The following is a 23,401-nucleotide window of genomic DNA, read 5'->3' on the forward strand; positions in this document are numbered from 1 at the left end:
CTTTTTTATATGAGAGAGGGGGTTTCCAGTTATTGTAACACATCTGTAGATGATTTATTGTTAAATTGTTATTTATTCATCTTATCTTTTATTCCAGCATCACAAAGAGGGCTTACAGGGCGACAAGGTGAGTCGTTGTTCACTTTATCACGTTTAACGTATAACGGGAACGTAAAGATTTCAACCTGACCCCGAACAATACCATGTTTAATGCATACTCATGTGTTTGACCTGTTACAGGGAGAATCCGGAGCCGCTGGGCCTCCAGGGCCCGAGGGCCCTCCGGGGCCTCAAGTAAGGATCATGATTTATCACTTCCTCTTTGTTTAGTGTAGTTTATGAAAACATCACTGATCATGTGACTCCTCAGGGTCCTCCGGGTCATCAGGGTCTACCTGGGGAACCTGGAGAGTTCGGCCAGAGGGTAAGAATCTCATCATCTATACTTCCTATACTTCCTATACTTCTATCAGTGCAGTAGAGAAATACACAAGAAAGTATTGTTAAATCCTTTAGGATGTTCCATATGCACCGCACGTTCACGATTTAGGCAAATCCTGACAAATCTGACGGAACCATCAACGTGAGCATAATAACTCTTTTCTTGATGTGACTCGAGTACTTCTCAGTGTGCATACAAATACACACCTTCACATGTATCGCATGTACTTATCCTCCTATAACCTGAGCCTAAACAATCCATAATCTATATGGCAGTACATGATTACATGATTATGATGTAAAGGGACTCATTATGAACGTTTCTTTCATTATATCCTGATCATCATGTAAGGTTGTCTCCTATAAATTTCTATTCTTAATTATTAATTCCAAGAGCAAATGTGTTATGAGAGAAACAGGATGCTTCTGAATTATGTTTTAACCAATTAATAAAGAAACGTTATGATTGAATGTCTGGAATTCCCACACATTTATTTAAGGTTGGAGACATATTTGTCTTAGTTTAACACCTTAAATCCCTGATCTTTTCGTGTGAAAACATCTTTGCCAGAATAAATATAATATTCATGCAATTAGAAGGAGCAGGTTTGCCTCAAAATGGCCTAATCTTGAGAGAATTGAAATCTTATAACGTTTAAATGGCAAAACAATAATTCTGTGATAACGAGCGAAACGAAAATGATAAGAAATATTCTCCTGCGTAATCATCTTTGCTGCTTTAGTCCACTGAGTTTTGAGAAAAACATGATTATTGATTGATTATTTTGCCTCCAGCGAAGCCCCTTGGAACTCTAATCTGCAGTAATGGGAGCTTTGCTCCCATAACTGTAATTATCATACTCCACTGGGATTATTTGGAATGAAGAAAATGTATGTTTATTCCTCATGCTAATTAGAGCTGATGCTGTTATCAGTGCTTGTAGAAATGTCTAAAAAGTGTCCCTCGCCTCCCTCGTGTTAGTTTTCCTCTGTCTGTGTGTAATTAAAACAGGTTCTACATGATTTGTTCTTCCAAAACATTATAAAGATAGTGACCTCCATTCCCCGTCTCCACTGGGAGCAATTCCCTTCATTAGCAATATGTTGGAATCAACTATTTGCAGCTGCTCAGTTGGGCAGCAGACAAACCGCCTCTGGACCCGAATGAAAGCTTCTTCTTTTTTTCTACTATCAGAATCAGACAGAAAAGCTTATTTGAGAGCAGATTAGTTTGTTTATTAATATGAATAAAACGATCACTTTTGGGTTCAGATTCCACCATATCTAGTGACTCCCTTTGTGCAGCGGTGCTTTTATTTTGGAATATCATTGGAAGCATTTTGCAGCGCCGTGGGATGCTTTCCAAGAGAATCCTAAAAATATAAAAATGGCAAAGCGCTTGACCTATTTTCTTCAGGTTTATGATTGTGATACCTCAGCTGAAGATGCACAGAGAGAGGTGGAGGTGGAGCTGTGATAATAGGCTGGTCTCCACTGCTGCCAGCACTGATAGACTGGGCTGTATGGTTGAGTTGGTCGAGATTGAGCCACTCTCACCTCCACTGCAGCAAAGCTCTCATCAGTCATGTGTGTCGCCGCTGCTGAGGCCTGAATATCCACCGCCATCCCGATACGACAGCAGAGAGCAGCCTGAGCTGGAATGTGGAGTTAAAAGAGCTGCAGAGGACAGCAGCAACACAATAATGACAAACAATAATATTCAATGCTGGAGGAAGTGCCAGGATTTTCTTGTGGACAATCGTATGAAATTGTGATTTAATTACATTTCAATATTATTATTTACTTTACATTTAATTGTTATTATTATTATTATTATTATTATTATTATTATTATTATTATTATTATTATTATTATTATTATTATTATTATTATTCCAGCCCCCCATGACCCTCAATACAGGATAAGCGGTAGACAATGGATGGAAGGATGGATTTATTTATTTATCTTCCTGTCAAGCGACTGTTCCACTCCAATCCAGTAGGTGGCGGTAATGCACCTGTAGGCTGGTTTGCCAACTGCCTTTAAAAAAAAGAAGAAGAAGCAGATTAGGCTATTTTTGGAATGCTTTGAATATAGATATAATGATCTTTGAGTCATGTCATTGGAAGGTGAAAACAACATAACATTTTAGCTCTTTTCCCTTCACTACTAACAGATAGCCGACTTCAAAAACTTCACCAATTAATAACCATGGCAACGACAATCAAGTGCCACACTTGTGCATCAGCTCATGTTATACATTGAATGTCTTTTTTAATTGGATTGAAACGTTGTCTTTCAGGGAAAGAAAGGTGAAAGTGGACTTCCTGGAGTGGACGGTCTTCCCGGATCCCCGGTAAGTACTCGCATGAATGTAAGAAACATCTTACATTGAGTAAGTTTTCTCAATATTTGATAAACAAAGCACAGAATTACAGCTCTGTCTCTCAAATGTGTCTTCACCGTGTGTTTTTGTTAGTAGGGAAACAAGCTGGATTTAAAATCATGTTCTGTCCATAACTTTCCCAAACTGCTCCCTGGAGTAAAAGTAGAAATATAGTATAGTACAGTGGTATCCAAGGTTGGCTGAGCTGTAAACTGTAATACCTCCCTCTAGTGGTGGATCAGTGGTACTAATACACACTTAGAACTATTCAAATTTCCACAAAATTACAAAAGAATTATTTGACATACTTTGGCAAGAAAACAATCCAAATATATTGATTTTTTAACATTTTTCTTAGAAATCTTCAGAAGCCCACATTGTGTGACCATATTTATTAAGTACACATTTTCACTGATGGCAATATGTTTTATTTTATTTTACAGGGCCCCGCGGGTCCATCTGGATCACCAGGAACCCAGGGACACACCGGACCTCCTGTATGTAACCACAGACAACATGATAATTATTAAATGTGGTCATTATTTCCAGCGATAAATGAATGAAAAGCCTGTTCTCTCTGTATGAAGGGTCTACCTGGTGAAATCGGATTTTCAGGCAAACCCGGAGAGGCCGGGAAGCCTGTGAGTTTCCCTTTTTTTAATAAAAAAACCCCATCTCAAACGTGTTGATAATGGTTCTCTCTGTTCACGTCACTGAATGTCAACCTTTCCTCACCGATCTTCAAAGGGCCTTCCTGGAAAAGACGGCCTGGACGGACTTCCTGGAAACGACGGCGCTTTGGTCCGTATGACCTTTTAGAACGATTTTCCCTTTTTGTTGACTTGCTGAGACATTTGAAAGCTTTACCAAGCAACGATGTGAACAACGGCTTAATTGCTACGTGAAAGGAGTCTCTTATCGACCGCCCACATCTGCAGCTCTGCTCCGTACAGCTTATTGGTGTCTTTCAGCACTTTGTTTTGGTTCCTTGTTTCTAGCTGCAACAGGCAGCCATTTTCACACTTTCCCCCCCAGAAACGAATATTGCTGTTTGTCTTCTAGACACATAAATATGCAATATGTTGCTAACACATTATAGCTGTAACTTTACAAGGTCAGAAAGTCAGTAAGCTTGTTGTGGGAAAAAAAAGCTACTTTAATTTTAGTCAATGGCTTATGAAATTCCAGGTTGTGAAATTAAAAATATGGACAATATGTCAATGGCTCCATAACAATTAGTTAGGTATTACTCTGTGAGTACACTTAGACATTAAGATGCTGAAGGAACAAAATATGTGTGCTGAGACCTCTGAATCACCTCCATCTGTTTTGTTTTCTGGATTCATATATGAGTCAATTAAGACAAAATAGCAATTCAGTCTGATTATCAGGCTCCTCGACTCACAGTACAAGCTAACGATAGAGACATAGCTTATGAGACATTTAATCCAGTGTCTAAGCAGCGTCACGTGGGTTGATCTCTACACTACCTTGCAAATGTACCTGACAAATACAGGTTTTTGAACATTTTGGCATCTAAATGGAAATCTGGTGTCGTTGAAGGGGCCCAGGGGAGAGCGTGGAACAGATGGTTTTCCCGGCAAGCCTGGACCCAAGGTAGGACTATAACTTACCGTACTTTACCCAGAAACACGGCAGATACGCAGCCGATGAGATGGCATGTGTGTTTTCCATATGTAAAGCTGACATTTTAACGGCCGCGTGTCTTCTCCCCAGGGTGACGACGGGCCTCCCGGACCAAGAGGACCTCCAGGAGAGAGAGTGAGTTCACAGCTGTTTTTGGTTTGATATTTTGTATGATGATAAAAACATAGTTCATCGTGTCACATGTATGTTTTTGTTTTTTTTAAACAGGGAGAACAAGGTTCCCCCGGTCAAACAGGTGGTGATGGAGTCAGAGGAGACAGGGGTGTTCCGGTAGGTGTGATCAAACACAAGCTTGGTTTGCATGTTGATTTGATTTTAATATCTATAAAATATGCATGGCAGGCGACACATCCTCTAAAGCTCACTCTTGTGTTAACAGAAATAATTATTGGTAAAATAAACTCCAGTGACATGAATTTTGACTGGGTAACCTTCCTGGAAATTGTATGATGTCCCCAAATGCCACTTCTTATTAAAAAAAAAAAGAAAGAAAAAGTTCCCATTTGCTGGCATTAAAGTGCAAATAGAGTCTCTGATCCATAGAAATGTATTATACTTTGATTGTGGCTTCTCTTCCATAGGGAGAAAGAGGACAGGACGGGCCACATGGATCAAAAGGGGACAAGGGCGACAAGGTAAAACCAAAATAACGAACCATATCATGTACAAAGTCCAATATGTATATATATATACAATATAAAATACTTCATATCCCTCCGTTTTCATAACAGTTAGCCTCTTCTCTCTCAGTGCTAGCTGGATACTGGAACATGTGCATACACACTGATGCTTTTCTATCTTCTAAACTAATAAAGAAAGGATAAGTTCATTACTATGCAGACGATATCACCGTATTCTCTCGTGTCAGGGTGATGCAGGAGCGAGAGGGCTGCCTGGAATCCCAGGAAATGTAAGTCCAATAACACACTTTTTTTATACTTTGCATGTTAACATACTATAATGTCACAAGCCTGCTGTTATGTGATGATAACTCTGATGGAGGGCATGGTGGAAGTGATACTGCTTGACTCAGGAAATTGTTTTTCTTCACAGGTGGCAAATGTCATTCCTGAGCCTGGAGAACCTGTGAGTACATTTAGAATCACTACAAGGACCAAACCCCCATAGAACAATTGGTGTTTTACAGTTTGTTTGGTTGTTTTGTATATGACTTACTAGATGTATTCGTTTCTGAGGAGAATCTTCTGTTTTGTTCCTGTTTCTAGGGGGTTGCTGGAGAGAAGGGAGAGAAGGGCGATCAAGGGAACCCAGGAGTGATGGTACATTTTTTATTTGTTGTTTTGTCTCATTTCCCTTTTTAATGCAACAAAAAAACTCCTTGCAATATGCAACTGTGTCCACTAGATGTCAGCAGAGACTAGGTACGTGACAGTGCTGTCCTGCTACAGTATGGGAGCTCAGGGCCTTTCTTAAGTGATCTAGATTAAACTATTAGAGACACTAATACACTGGCCTGATTCTCCATCCACTGTAGTTAATAGATACACTGTTTATTATGTGGACCAGAATATCATGTGGAGCATAAAATGTACATTAAGTATAATAATTAACACCCAAAAGCTATATAAAATCTTTTTCCATTATATTTTGACTTTTTCTAGCGCCTTATTAAAGTAATGGTGTTCAGTTGATAGTTTTGTTAGGATGTTCCGGCAATTATTCATGCGTCGGCGTTTTTATCCACAACCTTCACTGTGCAACCCCAAATTAATTTGATTTGATGGTTTTTATGAGAGACGTGACATTTAACGAGAAAGTTAAACTTACCTATATTGGCACATAAAGCTAAACAGTTCAAACTCCGGTGTTGATTCGTGTGCCTTCTCATTGAAGGGTCAAAGAGGGTTACCCGGCGAACAAGGCTTTAAGGGACCACCTGGACTCGCGGTAAGTGATCCTGTACTCTCCAGTCGGTGTACTGGTGTGCATTTATAAAGGGAATACGTCTAATTTTCTTTTTATTCCAGGGTTCAAAAGGAGACGCCGGACTTACGGGGGAGACGGGACGCGTTGGAGACCCTGTACGTTCTCTGATTTCATTTCCACATGGAACTGGAAGACGCTCTGACTCTAGTGTACTAACTGTAATGGCTGATGTGTTTCTCCCAGGGCCCACCAGGCATAGCTGGTCCTCAGGGTCTCCGTGGATTATCAGGGAATGTGGTAAGACTCTTGTAAACCTTTTTAAAGATTTATAGGTGGACTACAGCATCACATATCAACACCACCATCTGTCTTCTAGGGCATACCGGGGATCATCGGGCCTCCTGGTCCGGCCGGACAGAGAGGGGACAAGGTCAGTCGTCTATTTTTTAACAAGCCTATCGGTGTATTTGGTTGCGTTTCTTTCTGAAAGTATTCAGACTATGCTCGGAATAGGTTTGGCAATGCAGAGCGGGAATGAGTCTGCAGAGAAGAAGAGAGTGACCTCCGTTATTGTTTCAGCAGAGAAGCTTTAGAATTCAGTCCTGCAGCAGCAGTTCCAGAACGTTCCAGAACGTCTCTCATGGCTTTCACAAGCTCTTTGTCTGCTTTGTCTCTTTCCACAAGCTGTTTTCTAAAGTGTGTTTTGACTTGTGTTCACTGTTCACTTACGTACATTTATAAAGCGGTTATAAAGAAGGCTCCTCCAATCACGATGCAAGTATTACAGAGAATTACAATCTAATAAAAAGCCGAAACCGATAGAATAGAATAAACACCTGCCAGCGTACCCGTTGAAGCATTGAAAGACAATAACGTTCTTGTAACTTGTATTTCAGGGTGAAGCAGGTAAACCAGGACAAGCAGGTCCTGCCGGTCCACCTGGAGATGACGGTTTGATTGGACCCCCTGGACCACCAGGAAAGGGCAAAGACGGGCAAACGGTAAGACACATTGTTTTCATAACTTCAATAAATGCTTCAAACAGGTGGAAATAATTTCTATTGGTTAAAGGAAAAAAATCCTCTAATTCCACCTTTTTATATCCAAACATCAGACTCCATGTTTTTATTGCTGCAACTCCATCAAATGCAAATCCATAGATGCATTTTCTTCACATTTCCTGATATATTTGGTGTCTTTGCACCTCTATTTTGAATTCAGTTCTGTGTAAAGTTAGAGGTGTTATTAAAGTGTCCTGTATGATTGCAGTATAAGATGCATATTCATCAGTTTCAACAGCAATAGCACATTCCCGTGCCTGTGAACGATCTGCTGTATTCCACATGTGCTTGTAAACATCTGTATGACAGGAAAACCAGCCTGACTCGGCACATTTTGCGCTGCAGCTCAACATGTTTCTTCATAATTTTTTAACCGCGAGGTTAAAGCGCCCACGTCCTGCTGACGAGGCGGCTCTGGGTTTCTGTGTTTTAATTTTACAGCTGCCAGGTGTTTCCCAAAGAGCAGAGCAGCAACACGTTCATACGTTTGTTTATTCAAGTGGATTCATCCCAGTTTATTAAGTTTGATTGGTGTCATTTGTGATATTACAGGGGGATAAAGGACCGCAAGGAATTCAAGGACCCCCGGGGCTGAAGGTACCTTTCAGAAGTTCAGTTTTTATCATGCACAGGTGCTCTTTTGTTGATGTGAAAACCTTGAAAAACAATTCATTTTTTTGGTGAAAGCAGCAAAAGCAATTTCTATGTCCACTGCTCTGTGACCGCCGCTCCGATTAGGACCGGCTCTTCTGCTGTGGAGAGCTTGATGTCGGGCAGGGGGGGCATTTGCTGGATTTATGGTGTCAAATCGCTCACCCTCATCACCGACAAGCTTCCCTTCTGAGTACAGGACCAGAATGTCAACTGCAGACTGTGTGTTGTTGTTTTTACATCACAGATTGAAAACAGGGTGGTGTTTCTGGGATCAGCCAAGCGACACTCTTAGCCAAACATCATGGCTGAGCTCACATTATCGGAGGATGTTGAAGTTTTGTTTTTCTTCTTCCAGGGCCAACCCGGGTCCCAGGGAGAACCGGGGGTATCGGGGGAGAGGGGTTCTGCAGGGGAAGGCAAAGTGGGACCTCCGGTACGAGCATCAATGCAAACCAGAGATCTTCCTTCCAGCACGTTTATACACACATTTGGAAAACTCGCAATGTCTCTTGTTTTTGTAGGGGCCTCGGGGAAATAACGGGGAACCAGGACCTGCGGTAAATATTCCTCCAGATTCAAGCTGAATATGTTTATGTGGCGTTGTCTTTAATACCTGTTTATCTGGGTTTCAGGGCTTGAGGGGAATACCAGGAGTGGCCGGTCCTCAGGGCCCAGCAGGACACAACGTGAGTCCAAAAATAAATGCATGAATGAATAAGTTTATGTATACAGTACGTCTCATTACTGGGAGACCTGTGCATCCATAACTATGGACTGTTTGCTCATTCAGACTGAAGAACAGCCAATCACATAACTGGCTCTGATCTGCCTGCTTAGAATTACATTCTACTCTATTTCATGGCCCGTACCATTCATTCTGTTTTTATTCTAGTTCATTATTGAAGTCTCATTCATGTATTTGATACGGAACATATACAGAGGATGTAATTGTTGTGCCTTTGCACCGAATGCAGGGTTTACCAGGAAGGCCGGGAGACAAGGGGTCACAAGGAGAGCCTGTAAGTACAGACCGTCGCTGTGCTGTTGGTTCCTCTCATTGATTACTTGCTTATAATACATTCATGACAAACATTTCCTGGTTTTGAACGGACTCTGTCATGAACTTGTGTCCCCGTCTCTCAGGGAAAGGCAGCCGATCTCTCAGACCTGAATCTGAAGGTACGTAACGTTTCCAACCCTCTTCAGCGAGAAAAAGACTTGATGTTTGGATCACTTCATCACGATCTGTGTCGTCTTACAGGATGTGTGCTCAGACTGCCCTGCGGGTCCACCTGGACTACCGGGTCTCCCAGGAGCCCCAGGGGACAAAGGACACCTGGGACCTCCAGGGAAAGACGGCCAAGATGGTTACCAAGTAGGACACATTAACATCCGTATCATAAAGACTGGTGGTCCTCTTTAAAGGAGCGTTATAAAGTGTGTCTCCACCTTATTGGCCGTTAGTGAGCCATGAGGTTTGTCATCATCAGTCACAGTGACGGATGGAGCAGCTCTGGCTGCATCATTAGTCGGGGCCTCCTCTGGGGGGCAGCAGTGAGCGATTAGGACCCCGGTGCCGGACAGAGACTGATGCTCTGCTGTGTCATTACAGGGTCCGCCGGGAACAGCCGGAGCTCAAGGTCCCCCTGGAGCCGACGGCGGAAAGGCAAGTTTGCACACTAACTGCAACCTTATTGCTCCCGAAGGGGCCAAACGCTAATTGGATGCCTTTGTCAACGTTTTTCTGCTTTTTTTTTTTTGACTTCGCACATTTCAGAGATGAAACAACTCCTCCTTTCTTATATTTTTGAACATTTTGAGGGTTTTTATTTTGACCAACGGTTTTTACGATGAATGCTTTCCTCTTGAAAATCTTTCGTTTTTCACCACAGGGTATAAAAGGAGATCGAGGACCCCCTGGAGGCCCCGGAGAAAAAGGAGACAAGGTTTATTTGTCGCTTATATGTCGTCCCTTCCCCTGATTTCTCACTACAATTACAATATTGTCTGGCATGAATCACATAATACCATTTTAATCAATTTCGTCTACATTCACAGGGTCACCCAGGACCCCCTGGTCATCCAGGCAGCGCTGGCTTAATGGGTGCACCTGTAAGTCATTATTATGGGATTATTTTCCATTAATCGTACTAGAAATAGTCTAAATACTTAAAGGAGTCATCACCTGGTTTTATACGTATCCAGCCCCCCTTGGATCGCTTTGGATCAATTCGTAAAACTTATTAGAAAAAAAAAAAAAAAATTTTAATCAAACATTGAGCTTGTTCTGACCCTTTTTCGTACCGCGATTTTATCACGCGAGATTACGCGCGAGGTTTTGACTGGTCCGGATGTGCATTGTATAATATGTAATGAGGCGCGCGTTGATTCGCCGCAGGAAGGACAGAGCCGGGGGGGCTTGCCTGCATGCAGACTCCAAAACATAATGGCGGCGCTTCGGCGATTTCAGGTAGCGGACGGGGGGGGGTTGGGTGGTGAAAGAGGGGTGGGCTTATGCAAGTAGCCGCCACGGTGACGTCACCGAAGGCGCAGAATCAAAATCTCGTGCTTTAGGAATGCACACCCTTGTGTGCTATTCCTGTTCGGAAAAAGAGCAGAAGCGAAAAAACGGCGCCACTTTCAAACTCCAGCCTTTCAGGCAAGTTTCAACTGAGGTCAAACACAGATATGCATGTTTTAACAAGAGAAATTGCGATTTCCAGGTGATGACTCCTTTAACATCTCTGTAAAAGGTCAATATGTGGATGTATCGTCTTTTTATTCCTACTGACCTCCACTGACACTGTCTCTTTGCTCTTCAGGGTAACGATGGACAGCCCGGCCCCATCGGACCCCCGGGGCCCTCTGGAGAAAAGGTCAGCTCTCCACGTACTTTTCCCTTCAGAAAACGTATTACCCATGTGTCATTATTGTACAAAGCTCTTCCCTCTAGCATGTAGGTCAGCCAGCCTGTGTGGTAATAGCAGCCATTCATCATTTCCTGTCCTTTGGTGATGGCGACCTGTTTGTTTGTGTTTCTCTAGGGCAAAGAGGGTCTCAAAGGTATCCAGGGACCACCAGGTCTTCCCGGCTTGATGGTTAGCTACATCATTTGATGAACAGAATCATGAATGTAAACACCGTTGGAAATAAAACTGCAGGTGCTAATTGGAGGTTTTCATTGATCTGCAGGGTCAGTCTGGGAAAATGGGAAAAGATGGCCGAACAGGTGAAACGGGAGAACCTGTAAGTCGATGGAGAAGTTTACTTTTCCAGTCGTCAAACACAAACTACACATTGTTTTTTATGAAAAATCTGATGGTTGAACGCGGCCAGACAATGATGCGGTCTCTATTTCTGGTTTTGTTTTCAGGGCAAGCAAGGTGAGCCTGGACCGCCAGGAAACTCCGGACTCAGGGGACTCCCGGTCAGTAACCGCCAGTAAACACATCCGATGGAAACAAGCTGGCCGTGCAAACGCTGATTGATTCACTGCTGTGTCTCTTTAACCACGCAGGGCTTTAAGGGCCACAGAGGGGAAGCCGGAGCCCCAGGGCCGAAGGTGGATATGCTACCTTTTTCTTTGTTTTTCATGTATTTGAACTGGTCAGTTTGCGTCTAAGAAACACAATGTTTGAATGTTTTCTCAGATGAATTGCTCACCTGTTGTTATGATTAAAAACTGTCAGGGAAGAGATGCATCAATGGTAACAAATCAAACAAACCAGCTTTTCTTCTGTTACGGACTTTTAAGATTTCAAATTTCATACTCGTAATTAAATTCCTCACTTACTGCAATGCAATTCCAATTTCTGCAATGCAATGAATGATAAAAGAATACAAAACAAAGGATTTCGATGGGCGAGAAAACGCAACCTTTCTCCTCTCACCTTTCCTTTGACGCCACGCGTGAAAGCCTCAACTTTAAATTTAAACATTTCATCATGAAATCGGAGCAAACATGTTTTTTAGAGACTCTGTATGTGAAAGCAGGGAAAGTTTCCCTCCCCGGTGCCGGTTTAATATGTGTTCGATGACAGTTTGCTCTATTTATGATGACACATGCAGTTTTCCAGCATCTCAACCGCACTGCATGCTGGGACAGTTATTAGGGATGGCACTATTGTCTCTGCAGGCCAAATGCAGTCACGCCTCCTCAAGGAAAGTTTGACTATATAAATGTTATCAAATAATGTATCACATAATTGGGATTATGCCAACTATCTCCAACAAATGACTTTCAAACGGATTAAAACTGAAACATAGAGCCATTCTTTGTGTGATTCAGTGTTCCTGGATTTGAAAACGATGGCATCGTCACACCTGACTGCAGGCAGAGAACATAAAAGTATCAGCTCACAGTCAGTGTTTGCCGATGTCAAGATCCGTCTGACGCGTTTTATCACAAACACCTTCTCGGAGACGCCACTCGCCCCCACAGGAAGTGTTTCTGCCACCGCGCCGAGGCCGCCGCCGTGACTCATTACAGACAACAGCTCTGGCTGAGCCGTAGCAACGCGGCTCGGCAACCTCTCCCAGCAACCTCTCCCAGCAACCTCTCCCAGCCCTACAGCCGGCAGGCGACCTATCAAACACGCTGATATGACCCCCCGGTGCTCATAACTACTGTCACTGAATGTCAGTCGTGTGGAAGCGATATTCACAATTATTGGTGATATTGACAGTTACAGGTGTAGCACTTTATAGACCCGTATGAGTAACTCTGTTATTCTTTGTTATATGCAAACGAATGACATCTTTGTTAGGATTCAGATATTTCTGAAATGACGATGTCATCATCACACATTTGTTTTTTAGTCGTTAGCAGTAAAGTCTCTCACCTTTGGAATAGCATAACGATGATAGAAAAACAAACTTTTCTCTTGTTCCGTCACGTCAACGTTTCCTTAAATTAGGCCTCGAGGTTTCTCTTATTTAGAGTTCTTCTTTGCTTCTTTATTTTACTCTTCTATTGTTAGAAAAATGTTCTTATGATAGTATATTTGGTTATTTATTATTAAATTAAACTTCTTCGTACACCTTTTTGGACGTGTAATTTAATATTGTTTTCATTGCTTCAACTTAAGTTGTGTTTGTTTTGTTGAACTCACACGTCTGAAATCAAACCTTCATTCATTCATTTGCCAATCAGGGAGAAGATGGAAAGCCTGGATCACTGGGGCGTGACGGCAAACCTGGGAAGGAGGTATGCATCGCATACATTTATTAATTATCAGTGTTCTTTTAGCTTCAGATGTTAATTAGTTAAAATCCCTAATGAACAATGACATCGCCCCCACAGCAAATATTTGTCTTCTCTATTAAAATCCTACACGCCATTCTTTCTTCCACAGCATCCATCCCTGACTGTCACAATGAAATTCATCTTTTTTTTTCTTTCCCTCGCTGGAACCTATTCTCCATTGATTGAGCGAACTGCTGAGATTAACAAAAAAAGGTTTAGGAATGGGACATTTCCAGCAGTCCACAGAATATTTAATCACGCCTATATATTATTACCAGAGCTCCTTTTAGTAGCGCTGTAACATTTAAACCGTAGCAGCTTTATATCTTTTGATACTATATGGGAGTTTAACGCCATTCATCTTCACCAAACTGAATCCCTCAGACACATTTAAAGACTTCAGCACTTTTTAAGTTGCAGGATGTAACATTTCACTTAAAAAGAACACCTCATCCTCTGCATGTGCGACATATCACTCTCACTGCAGCGTCTCCTGAAGAAGAATATTTTACCACCTTCATACACCTTCCACATAAAGGGAAGCAGATTTAACTCCCTTTAGAAGAGGGTGTTTTACAATGAACATTGAAATGATGGAGCCTGCAGTTTTTCCCCAGGATGTCCCTACGGATGAGCTGTGATTATGTGAAAGACATCATAAAAACAGTGTTTTCTTGTTGTTTTGGCAGGGCTCTATGGGACCTCCAGGCCGGGAAGGGCTGAGTGGACCAAGAGGGGAGCCGGTGAGTCATTTTCAATCACTTGCACTGCTGTCTGACTCCAACAGAAGACAGACGCAGCACACTGTCAAGCAGACAGATAGATATGGACATAAAGTGGCACTCACGTCATTTCTCTGGCTGTCCTTCCACATCAATTCTCTCATCCCCCTCTTTCCAGGGCAAGCAAGGTGAACCGGGGCCATCAGGAAAAGCAGGTCTCCCCGGGACGCCGGTGAGTTATTTATTGTACATAATCTTAAACAATTGCATGACTAAGAGTGCAGACAAACAATAGACCCAAGAGTGAGCACATTTAATAAAAACAAAGTAGCATTTTCAGAGCTAATTGAGCAAGCAGGGGATGCAACTGAAGGCGAGAGGAGGGTGTGAAGTATTTCTGGAAGAGATGAGCTGTCAGATTATGATGGAAGGTTGGAGTAAATGTTGCCCCGGACAGGATGGGAACATTACTTCCCCCCGGGTGAGCTGAAGTGGGTTGAGCAGGTAGCTGCCAGTGGAGGAAACTGATTGAAGTAATATCCGAGCACAGGGAAGAAGTGGAGAGTGGATGAATCTCCCGGAGGCACGCGGCCTAATTCCCTCGGCAGGTCCACCAAAAAGCTCTGGGATTTCAGAAGTCATCTTTAGACGAATACCTACGATGATGATGCAGAATGTAAACAAGGTCATGTGGAAATAAAGCTGGCAAACAAACTGGTACGTTAGGAAATCACTTTACTGATATGATTTAAAACCAGGATGAGCATTCTTGTCATATTACAGTAATATGGTATTGGTGTCAAAGAGCAGGGCAATCTGTATTTTTTGCTGGAAAACAGCAAAGTTATCTTTCAACATTCATACCAGAGTTTCATTTCAATAATAGAAGTAAATGTGAGGTTAATTATCACTAATCATCCTCCACTCTGCGTATGTGTGACCTCATATGTTAAAGGGGAACTTCACCAACTTTACACATCAGAGTCTCTTCACAGATCTCGAGAAAATACGAGTGAAAATGTGCTTTTTTGTGTCTCCAGAGGGAGCTGTGTGAAGTCTTATATATATATTAGCATTTGTAGTTTGCATCTGTCGGGGCCGGCGAATGAAAAGTAATTTGGAGGTTTGGAGAAAGAAAGTGAGCTGACCAGATTCCATTAGCCTACGTTAGCTGCTACTTGCATAACACACCTCAATTTCTCACTCAATTGTTAGCGGTGGAGTTGCATTCTGGGTAATGTATAGGCAGCAGGTTTTATCTGGGGAGAATAATGCACCGAATAAAGAAAAGACGACATTTCTTGCATTGATTTTGATGAAATTTCTGGAACTGAATGCTGAATGTAGAGAAGACGTGTTAAAGCCCAGCGCTGTAAGACCTAACAAGCAAGGACCGCATTACAAAAGGTACTGATGGTTCTGGTTCTGGTAGGCAAGGTGTGACCCCAGAAGCAGACACAAGGTGGTTGAGATGAGGCTTAAATCCAGCACCAGGTGGTCGTATCTGCCCTACAGTCGGATACCTGAATGTAAGAAATGGGGATTAAAACCCAGCGAGCATTTATCAGCAGACATGCTCCGTCTGCAGCTCTTTATTGCACAAAGTCAAGACCGTGTTGATTATTTCTAAGCTACTCGTGAAATATGAGCTTTGCACTTTACTGCCAAGGTAACGTGTCTTTTTCAAAGAGTCCTCATTGAGCTTTTTCCCTCACACTCTACGTCCTCTCTCCTTTTCTGCTGAGCACACCGATGAGTTTAATTAAAGTCCGCGAGGGTTCGGTGATTACGGAGTTTATCGGATGACACCAGCACTTACGCCTGGAGATGAGGAGGAAGGTCATCGTAACCGATATATCACATAAAATATAAAATGTAGATAAAGGCAGAGGAGAGTTTAATTTGATGTGTTGCTATGATTCAAACAAAATGTGTTTTTTGGACAGAAATCTAGAGGTCCGTGGGCCGGAGGACGGTTTGTGTGGAGGAGGATTAGCCGTGGCTAACTCGAGGGCGATAGATATGCAGCCAAGCTATCAGAGAGGAGTGGATGATATCAGTCAGCAGAGGGAGCAGGTCATCAGAAATAGCCTGGAGGAGGGAGCAGGGCAGGCGGTGAGGCTGGAGAGTGGATTCAGTGGCAGGCGAAGGTATTCTGAGGCAGGATCAGATATTTCCAAAAAGTATTATCAGATGGCTAAATTTACCACACGGAGAGGAAGGTTCAGAGGGAGGAACGAAGCAGAGGAGATATCTTTAAGGAAAAGAAAAGTGGAAAAAGGGAAACTTAAATATTCAATTCTAAAAGCATTAATAAATTCTTTCCAGACACTTTTATTCATATAGCCCAATATCACACATTTGCTTCAGGTAAGGAAAAACTCCCCCCAAAACGCTTTAACAAGGAGGAAAAAATGAGAAGAAACCTCAGGAAGAGCAACTGAGGAGGGATGCCTCTCCCAGGACGAGCAGATGTGCATAATCAAATTATTAATTATTAATCCAGGAGGAGGTCGAGCAGCTTTGAGGAGAGTGAGAGACAGCAAACAACAGAGAGTTATTGAGAAGCCGTGGCTTTCAGCAAGTTAATATTATTCTTGTCGGCAGGACTACCAGGCTTGTATTATACATTAGACTGACCCGCTGGGTGCATAATGAAAGAATATGAAACTCATTGAAAGTTGAGGCAGAAAAAGATGAGTTTTTGGGTTTGGATTGAACAGAAACAGCCTGTCTGATGTCCTCCGGAGGTTCTCCATGGCCTACTGACTTGATTTTACCTCTGAGGACAGATGGGTGAGACTGAATAGTCCTGATTGGAGTATAAAGTATTAAGGCGATCAGAAGCCCCTTAAATTGTGCTCTGAAATCAAGATAAAACTGGTGTAATAAACTGAAATGTTCCAGTTGTGTTAACTCGGTATCCGGCTCACGTGTCCCCTGTAAATATGAAGTTTAATCTCTCCAAGCTGGCATGTCCCAACTGCAAGATTGGTTTATGAGATTTGATTTTTTTATTTTTTATCCGGGGCACTGCTGCATGTCGATAAGAACTGCATGTTGTTAATCCTCCCTGAATCCTCAGCATGAGCGAGGCTTTTAGAGCACACGATCAGCATGCCATGCGAGGGTCATGTGATGAACGGCCACGTCTCTGCTGTCATACAGGGCATCAGAGGGGACAAGGGAGAGGCCGGCAACCCAGGATTACCAGGCTTTAGTGGGCCCAAGGGCCCCGCGGTGAGTGGTAGACTTCACTTATTCTGATTCCAGGATTATTTTCAGCTCACAAACAGGACCAGCTGGTGGGCTATATTAACTTCTATCCTTGATTTCCAGGGTCCACCTGGTCCGATCAGCCCAGAAGGAAAACAGGTACGGACTTCATGAAACCATCTATGACTCATATGATATAACAGAGTTCTTGCTCACGTCTACTGTTTTGGGGGTTTTGTAGGGGATGCCAGGCAGAGTTGGTGATCGTGGCTTCAAAGGAGATAAGGCGAGTACCAGAGATGCAAATACAAATACATTGTTCGGAGAGGTGCAGTGCAGGACAATGCTCAACTGATAATCATTCTTCTTGATATACCCTGACAACTTGACCTAAAATGACCTGAAGTTAGGGGCCGCCTCAAAAGTCAATGCAACACAGCAAAAGAAGCTCTTCAGATTTTTCTCAATAGTTTTCTCATTTTCATCCTTCGATTTGATGCACAACCGACATGTTCTTGCTTTAGGCCCAATTTATTTATTTTTTTATTTAATTTATTTTTTTGATGGTGGTGTTCTAATAGGTTACAATTAATTTAGTACATGGTTAAAATATTATTTTGAAGAATATAAATGGCAGTATAAAAATGTACGCAGAAAATGAATTTATAACAGTTTTCAGTAAATATTATAATAATTATAGTTTGGTTATTTTGAAACTTCTTCAAGACTGAAAATGTACAATTGTCATCTAATCCAGGGAGATTCAGGTATGAAGGGAGATAAAGGACAATCAGGAGATCCAGGTATGCCTGGAAACACTGGACCCCCTGGCAGAAAAGGCCACACGGGGATGATGGGCATGACTGGTCCACCAGGAGAACTGGGACCTCCTGGTTCACAGGGACCTTCAGGAAACCCCGGTATCCCAGGCCAAAGGGTGAGTCATAGTCCCGAGAGCTTTTAATGTTGATGCCATCAAAATAGATTTAATAAGCTATTAACATATTTGATGTCTCAGGGCGAGTCTGTATCACTGGAGCAGATGAGACGGCTGATCCAGGAGGAGCTGGCCAAACAATTAGATGGTGAGGACACGGTTTCTTCTGGTTTCTCATCTTTTCTGTAGACATAACCTTCACACAGTTATGAGATTGAAGTATTGCAGGATATTGTACTAAATTATATGATACTAAAGGATATATGAACTTAAGATATTGTACTAAAGGATATCATACAAAAGAAATCCGTACTAAAGGTATTCGTACTAAAGTTATTCGAACTAAAGGATATCAGAACTAAAGGATATTGTACCAAAGGATATCGGAACTGAAGGTATTCGTACGAAAGGTATTCATACTAAAGGTATTCATACTAAAGGTATTTGTACTAAAGGTATTCGTGCTAAAGTTATTCAAACTAAACGATATCAGAACTAAAGGTATTTGACTAGAAGATATCGTATTTAAGGATATCGTACTAAAGCATATCGGAACTGAAGGTATTCATACTAGAGGATATCGTACTAAAGGATATCGTACTAAAGGATATCGTACTAAAGGATATCATACTAAACGATATAATGTACATTTTTTCCAATAATCCTGACACATATTTGCTTTTGTGTCCAGCCAAACTGGCTTACCTCATGGCTCAGATCCAGCCAGCCCATGTGAAGAGTACAGCTGGCCGTCCAGGACCTCCTGGCGCTCCAGGTAAGGAAGGCACTTCTGGAAGACCTGGACCCCCCGGAGAGTCCGGTATGCCTGGACAAAATGGTGGAGAAGGACCCAGGGGACCCTTGGGCCCTAAAGGTAGGATGAAAGAAGCAGTGTCATTGGTTCTGTGTGTGTCTTTTCTTTCACTTCAGGAAAATATTATCAATTAAACCATTTACTGCCTTTTAAAGCTGACATGGAATGATTCTTCAAAGACTTTTGTGAAAAATGTCACTTTTGTGTGGAGAGATAGACGAGAACACTAAATATTTAGTTACCACCAGGAAACGGTTATCTTAGTTTAGCACAAAGATGAGAAATGAGGAAACTGCTGAAGCTTGATGTGAAAACATCACATCTTAAATAGGTGTTTTATAGCTAACACAAATGGACCTCATTGTGCTGCATCCATCCCATTAAAAATATCTGTATAACATTCACAAATCATAACCATTTTCTGAACTACTTCCAGGTGAGAAGGGAACAAGAGGAGAGAAGGGAGATGCTGGCATCGGTGATAGAGGAGAGCAAGGACCGTCCGGCCCGATAGGTACCAACCAGTCTTACTCACCGTGTTCATTCTTATTAGCTTGGGTTCACCTACTTTGGAGTCCCCTAATTGTTCCCCTTCATGCTACAGGTCCAGCTGGTCTCCCTGGTTACGGGAAAGACGGAAGCCCAGGACAAGCCGGAGCCCAGGGAGAGCCAGGAAACCCGGGCCCTCACGGTCAGCCCGGACCTCCGGGTCCTACAGGCCAGTGCGACCCCACCCAGTGTGCCTACTACGCCAGCCTGGCACAGAGACCCCACACTAAGAATGTCAAGGGGAATTAAGGAAGACGAGACACGAAGAGCTTGAAGTCCAGCCGTATTTATGAACTTGGTCTGAATCAAGAACTTCTTCTTTTTCGAAGTAACCTCGTTGTGGAGGGCTGAAGCGAGACGCGCTGCCGGTCAGATTCTTTGTTTTTGTTTATTTTTGGTAAGAAGCTTGGGATGGATGGGGATTACGCATCGAGGGACTTTTTCACATTAAACACGGGGCCAAGAGGGCAGCTTCCTGTAAACTATATAGGGAGATAACAAGGACGATGCAATTCCCTCCTCTTAAACGCCCCCGACGGGAGGAAATCTGATATTGTATCGTTTCATCAGTAATTATCTCAAAAGTTTAGTTAGGCGATATCTTGCAGGAATATGTTTTTTTCTGCCTCTCACGATTTTACATAATTTACCTTTCACACCCCAAAATGTCCGACATCGAGCAATAGATGTCAGTTACCGCTCATTAAATTGATCTCTTGCTATGGATCCTCTGCGAGGTAATTAGTCAGTTGGGGGGAATTATCTGTTTTATTGTCATTGATGGGAAGGGGGGATGGACAGACAGTGTGAGGCACAATCACAAATACCAATAGTGATTTTTGTGTCAGAGAAGTGTTAATGGGTTAGTGTGGAGAGTGATGGATGACCACTTTTGTGTACTTCTTGCCTCCAAGCTGGTAGCAGTGTTCCTAGATATACGCAGCCTTGTTTGGGATGGTATTGGCACCCCAAATGCACCCCCAATTTTTTACTCAATTTGTACACCTTCTCATTTATTAAGATGGAATAGAAACACGATTTTATTCTGGTGGCAGCAGATTTTACCTCTCTGCCAGATCTCCAGCCTTGGCAAAGTTGTTCCAAGCTTTTTGGAGGGATTTACAGGCTTTCATTCCAAAAATCTGCTTATTTGCCTAAGAAACAATGCATATAATCATTTTGAAGGACGTTGTATCATTAAAGCATGGCTGTCTAATTTTGAAAAGAAATTCATTTGAATTTGCTTAAAAATCCAATACTGTAATAACATGACATGTAAGCTGAATTCATACGTGTCATGTAATGGTTTTTTGACAAGCTGACCCAATGCATAAGAAACCTGAGATTAAGTTGCAACAGGAAGAAATGTCCCTGTTAGTGGCTCTGGTCATTCTCTCTTCAGGATATGCAGAGACTCGAGCAGTAAACAGCTTTGAAGAGGTGGAATAATTGCAGCCTTTGTTCGGGTTTCTTGGAAGGCTGCTTGTTTCTTGCACCGCTTTTTTCTCTAAACGTGTCACTTCCTTTCTGTTTGGCGAGGCTTATTAAGTGCCTACGCCGTGGCAGCGCCCGGGCAGCTCAGCGCTGTTCTGAAAAGACGTCCCTTACTTTGTCCCCTAGAATCTAAAATTGGAGGGTTGCTTCCCTGCATCCCGATGACCAGACCTTTGTGATCGCCTATGTCCCTCGTGGACCAATTACTCCCCAACCTTGGAGGTGCTAGTCATCTAGAACTTATTTAACAGTGTTTTTAAGAAATGCATCAATACACGTTGGCAAAAGGGAAGTGGGGAAGCAACTTTCAATAAGAGAATATAGAAATATAATAATATTAATTTTAGCTTGCCAAGATGTACAGTATGACCTACAGGTCGGAGTTTATCACTGTAGACCAGTCATACTTATCTTTTGCTCAGGTGACCTAATGGAAGTTAATTCATGAAAAATGTAAAGTGGCTCTGACACAACTTAGTTTTGGTAAAGCAGACTGGCTTTTTCAGATTTGACTGATATTTGCTCTGGAAGCAGGAGGCTTTTCAACTGTAGAGTTAAAGCAGCGCTATGTAGTATTTGAAAGTGAAATAGCCCATTCACGAGTGAAATGTTAAATTCATAAGTAATAAAATGCAACATTGATAAATTAAGTACACTATGGGGTTTTGTTGCTACGGCCTCACTTGTTCTGGTATGACCATTAGCTTCTGGTGGCTAATATTAGCTCACGTTTGCTAAAGGTTAAAGGTACAATATACGGAATTTAGAGTATTAATATAGCAGAGAATGAAGTCACTCTCCCTCTGTGTGTGTGGATCCGAGCTTCTCCCTGCTCTGTTGACATAGGGTCGGCCCAGAACACGTTTTTAGTGCATGTTTGTGCATTTTTAAGTGACTCGCGCTGCGTGACGCTGCCTCGACCGACGGCGTACCGTCATGGAAATGTAGCACCCTCCCTCCGGTAAACACGGACTGTTGAAAGGCAATAGAAATGGTCCCAATCTCGTATATATAGCACCTTTAACATTTATAATTGTTCTCTTTTTGCCACCTGTGGACGGTGGCTTGGTTACTCAGTAATCAGGTGTTTTCTTTGAATGAAAGTTGGCTGACTGACGTGGAACAGTGCAGCTTTAAATCCAACGCATAATTAATTTACAGAGAATTCCGAATCAAATTTGGTCCGAAATGTAAATTGGAATAAATACCCTGCTCTGTCAATGATTTCATATATCTATATCTATATGCTGCTTCTTTGTCAATGGTTTATTATTGATCAATAAACCATACCAGTATTGCCTTTTTCTTGGTTTTGTTCATATTTGTTACAGTTACCAATAGACAACATGTGTTATAGGGTGGGATCATACTGCACAGTTTCAAAATTTCTATCAGCCAAACACCTTTCATTATCCATATAGCTTTATTTTGCTAATAGAATTTTTTTTTAAGTTATACTGCTAAATTATTCTTGATTTAAACTACACCTGCGTCGTAAGCATTAAGTGAAATGTATTAACCTGTTTTCCCTCCTGATTAATTGGTGCTAAGATATAAGTATTGCAAAGACACATGTACTGTACTGTATAATAAAGACTGGAAATGATTCATTTTATAATACATACTTTGCTTTGTGTTTTTCAATGGACGATGTTTGTCTCTCATTATTTGAAACAGAATCCTGGTCCGTTTCATCACCATACATTAAAATCCATCATGTTCAAACACCTTAGCTTATGCTTTCATCCTTTTGTGACTGTTTTTGACCAAACATATGATGACTTTTTGACATGCTATACTTTTTTCCTGACTTTTTTCAACACACAATGGAATTAATTTTTTCGACGTACTATACTATCATTTTTTTTCTTGACTTTTTTCATTACTTTTTTTGAGATACTACACTTCAATTTTTTCGTGACTGTTTTCGACATACTATACTATCAATTCTTTTCGTTACTTTTTTCGACACACTATACTATGACTTTTTTCGTGACATTTTCGACATACTATATTTCAAACCTTTTAGTGACTTTTTTCGACATACTATACAATGACTTTTTTCATGACTTTTTTCAACACACTATCCTGTCTTTTTTTTGTGACTTTTTTCGACACTATACTATGACTTTTTTCGTAACTTTTTTCGACGCACTATGCTATGACTTTTTTTCATGACTTTTTTCGACACACTATCCTATGACTTTTTTGTGACTTCTTTTGACACACTATACTATGACTTTTTTTCGTGACTTTTTTTGACACTATACTATGACTTTTTTCGTGACTTTTCAACATACTTCACTATCAATTCTTTTCGTGACTT

The 23,401-nt window shown here is 41.8% G+C and overlaps 1 protein-coding gene across 5 annotated transcripts in view; it reads left to right on the forward strand.

The window, feature by feature from the left end:
* Positions 1–22,697, forward strand: part of col22a1 (collagen, type XXII, alpha 1) — a 42,865-nt gene extending 20,168 nt beyond the window's left edge. For all 5 annotated transcript variants that reach the window (XM_084032052.1, XM_084032053.1, XM_084032054.1 and 2 more), the window contains 45 exons: positions 98–127; positions 241–294; positions 371–424; positions 2,745–2,798; positions 3,272–3,325; positions 3,416–3,469; positions 3,576–3,629; positions 4,392–4,445; positions 4,566–4,610; positions 4,704–4,766; positions 5,078–5,131; positions 5,365–5,406; positions 5,550–5,582; positions 5,723–5,776; positions 6,351–6,404; positions 6,485–6,538; positions 6,627–6,680; positions 6,760–6,813; positions 7,280–7,384; positions 7,997–8,041; positions 8,454–8,531; positions 8,620–8,655; positions 8,731–8,784; positions 9,073–9,117; positions 9,242–9,277; positions 9,360–9,473; positions 9,711–9,764; positions 9,991–10,044; positions 10,157–10,210; positions 10,921–10,974; positions 11,143–11,196; positions 11,291–11,344; positions 11,472–11,525; positions 11,616–11,660; positions 13,251–13,304; positions 14,033–14,086; positions 14,244–14,297; positions 17,234–17,305; positions 17,405–17,440; positions 17,523–17,571; positions 18,043–18,218; positions 18,300–18,366; positions 18,910–19,092; positions 19,469–19,546; positions 19,637–22,697. In XM_084032052.1, the coding sequence (XP_083888178.1) occupies positions 98–127; positions 241–294; positions 371–424; positions 2,745–2,798; positions 3,272–3,325; positions 3,416–3,469; positions 3,576–3,629; positions 4,392–4,445; positions 4,566–4,610; positions 4,704–4,766; positions 5,078–5,131; positions 5,365–5,406; positions 5,550–5,582; positions 5,723–5,776; positions 6,351–6,404; positions 6,485–6,538; positions 6,627–6,680; positions 6,760–6,813; positions 7,280–7,384; positions 7,997–8,041; positions 8,454–8,531; positions 8,620–8,655; positions 8,731–8,784; positions 9,073–9,117; positions 9,242–9,277; positions 9,360–9,473; positions 9,711–9,764; positions 9,991–10,044; positions 10,157–10,210; positions 10,921–10,974; positions 11,143–11,196; positions 11,291–11,344; positions 11,472–11,525; positions 11,616–11,660; positions 13,251–13,304; positions 14,033–14,086; positions 14,244–14,297; positions 17,234–17,305; positions 17,405–17,440; positions 17,523–17,571; positions 18,043–18,218; positions 18,300–18,366; positions 18,910–19,092; positions 19,469–19,546; positions 19,637–19,830 (2,868 nt within the window). In that variant the 3' untranslated portion in view covers positions 19,831–22,697. The remainder of the gene's footprint in view (positions 1–97; positions 128–240; positions 295–370; positions 425–2,744; positions 2,799–3,271; positions 3,326–3,415; positions 3,470–3,575; positions 3,630–4,391; positions 4,446–4,565; positions 4,611–4,703; positions 4,767–5,077; positions 5,132–5,364; positions 5,407–5,549; positions 5,583–5,722; positions 5,777–6,350; positions 6,405–6,484; positions 6,539–6,626; positions 6,681–6,759; positions 6,814–7,279; positions 7,385–7,996; positions 8,042–8,453; positions 8,532–8,619; positions 8,656–8,730; positions 8,785–9,072; positions 9,118–9,241; positions 9,278–9,359; positions 9,474–9,710; positions 9,765–9,990; positions 10,045–10,156; positions 10,211–10,920; positions 10,975–11,142; positions 11,197–11,290; positions 11,345–11,471; positions 11,526–11,615; positions 11,661–13,250; positions 13,305–14,032; positions 14,087–14,243; positions 14,298–17,233; positions 17,306–17,404; positions 17,441–17,522; positions 17,572–18,042; positions 18,219–18,299; positions 18,367–18,909; positions 19,093–19,468; positions 19,547–19,636) is intronic.
* The last annotated feature ends 704 nt before the right edge of the window (positions 22,698–23,401 follow it).

This window comes from Eutrigla gurnardus (genome assembly GCF_963514095.1).
Source record: "Eutrigla gurnardus genome assembly, chromosome: 17".
Taxonomy (NCBI): domain Eukaryota; kingdom Metazoa; phylum Chordata; class Actinopteri; order Perciformes; family Triglidae; genus Eutrigla; species Eutrigla gurnardus.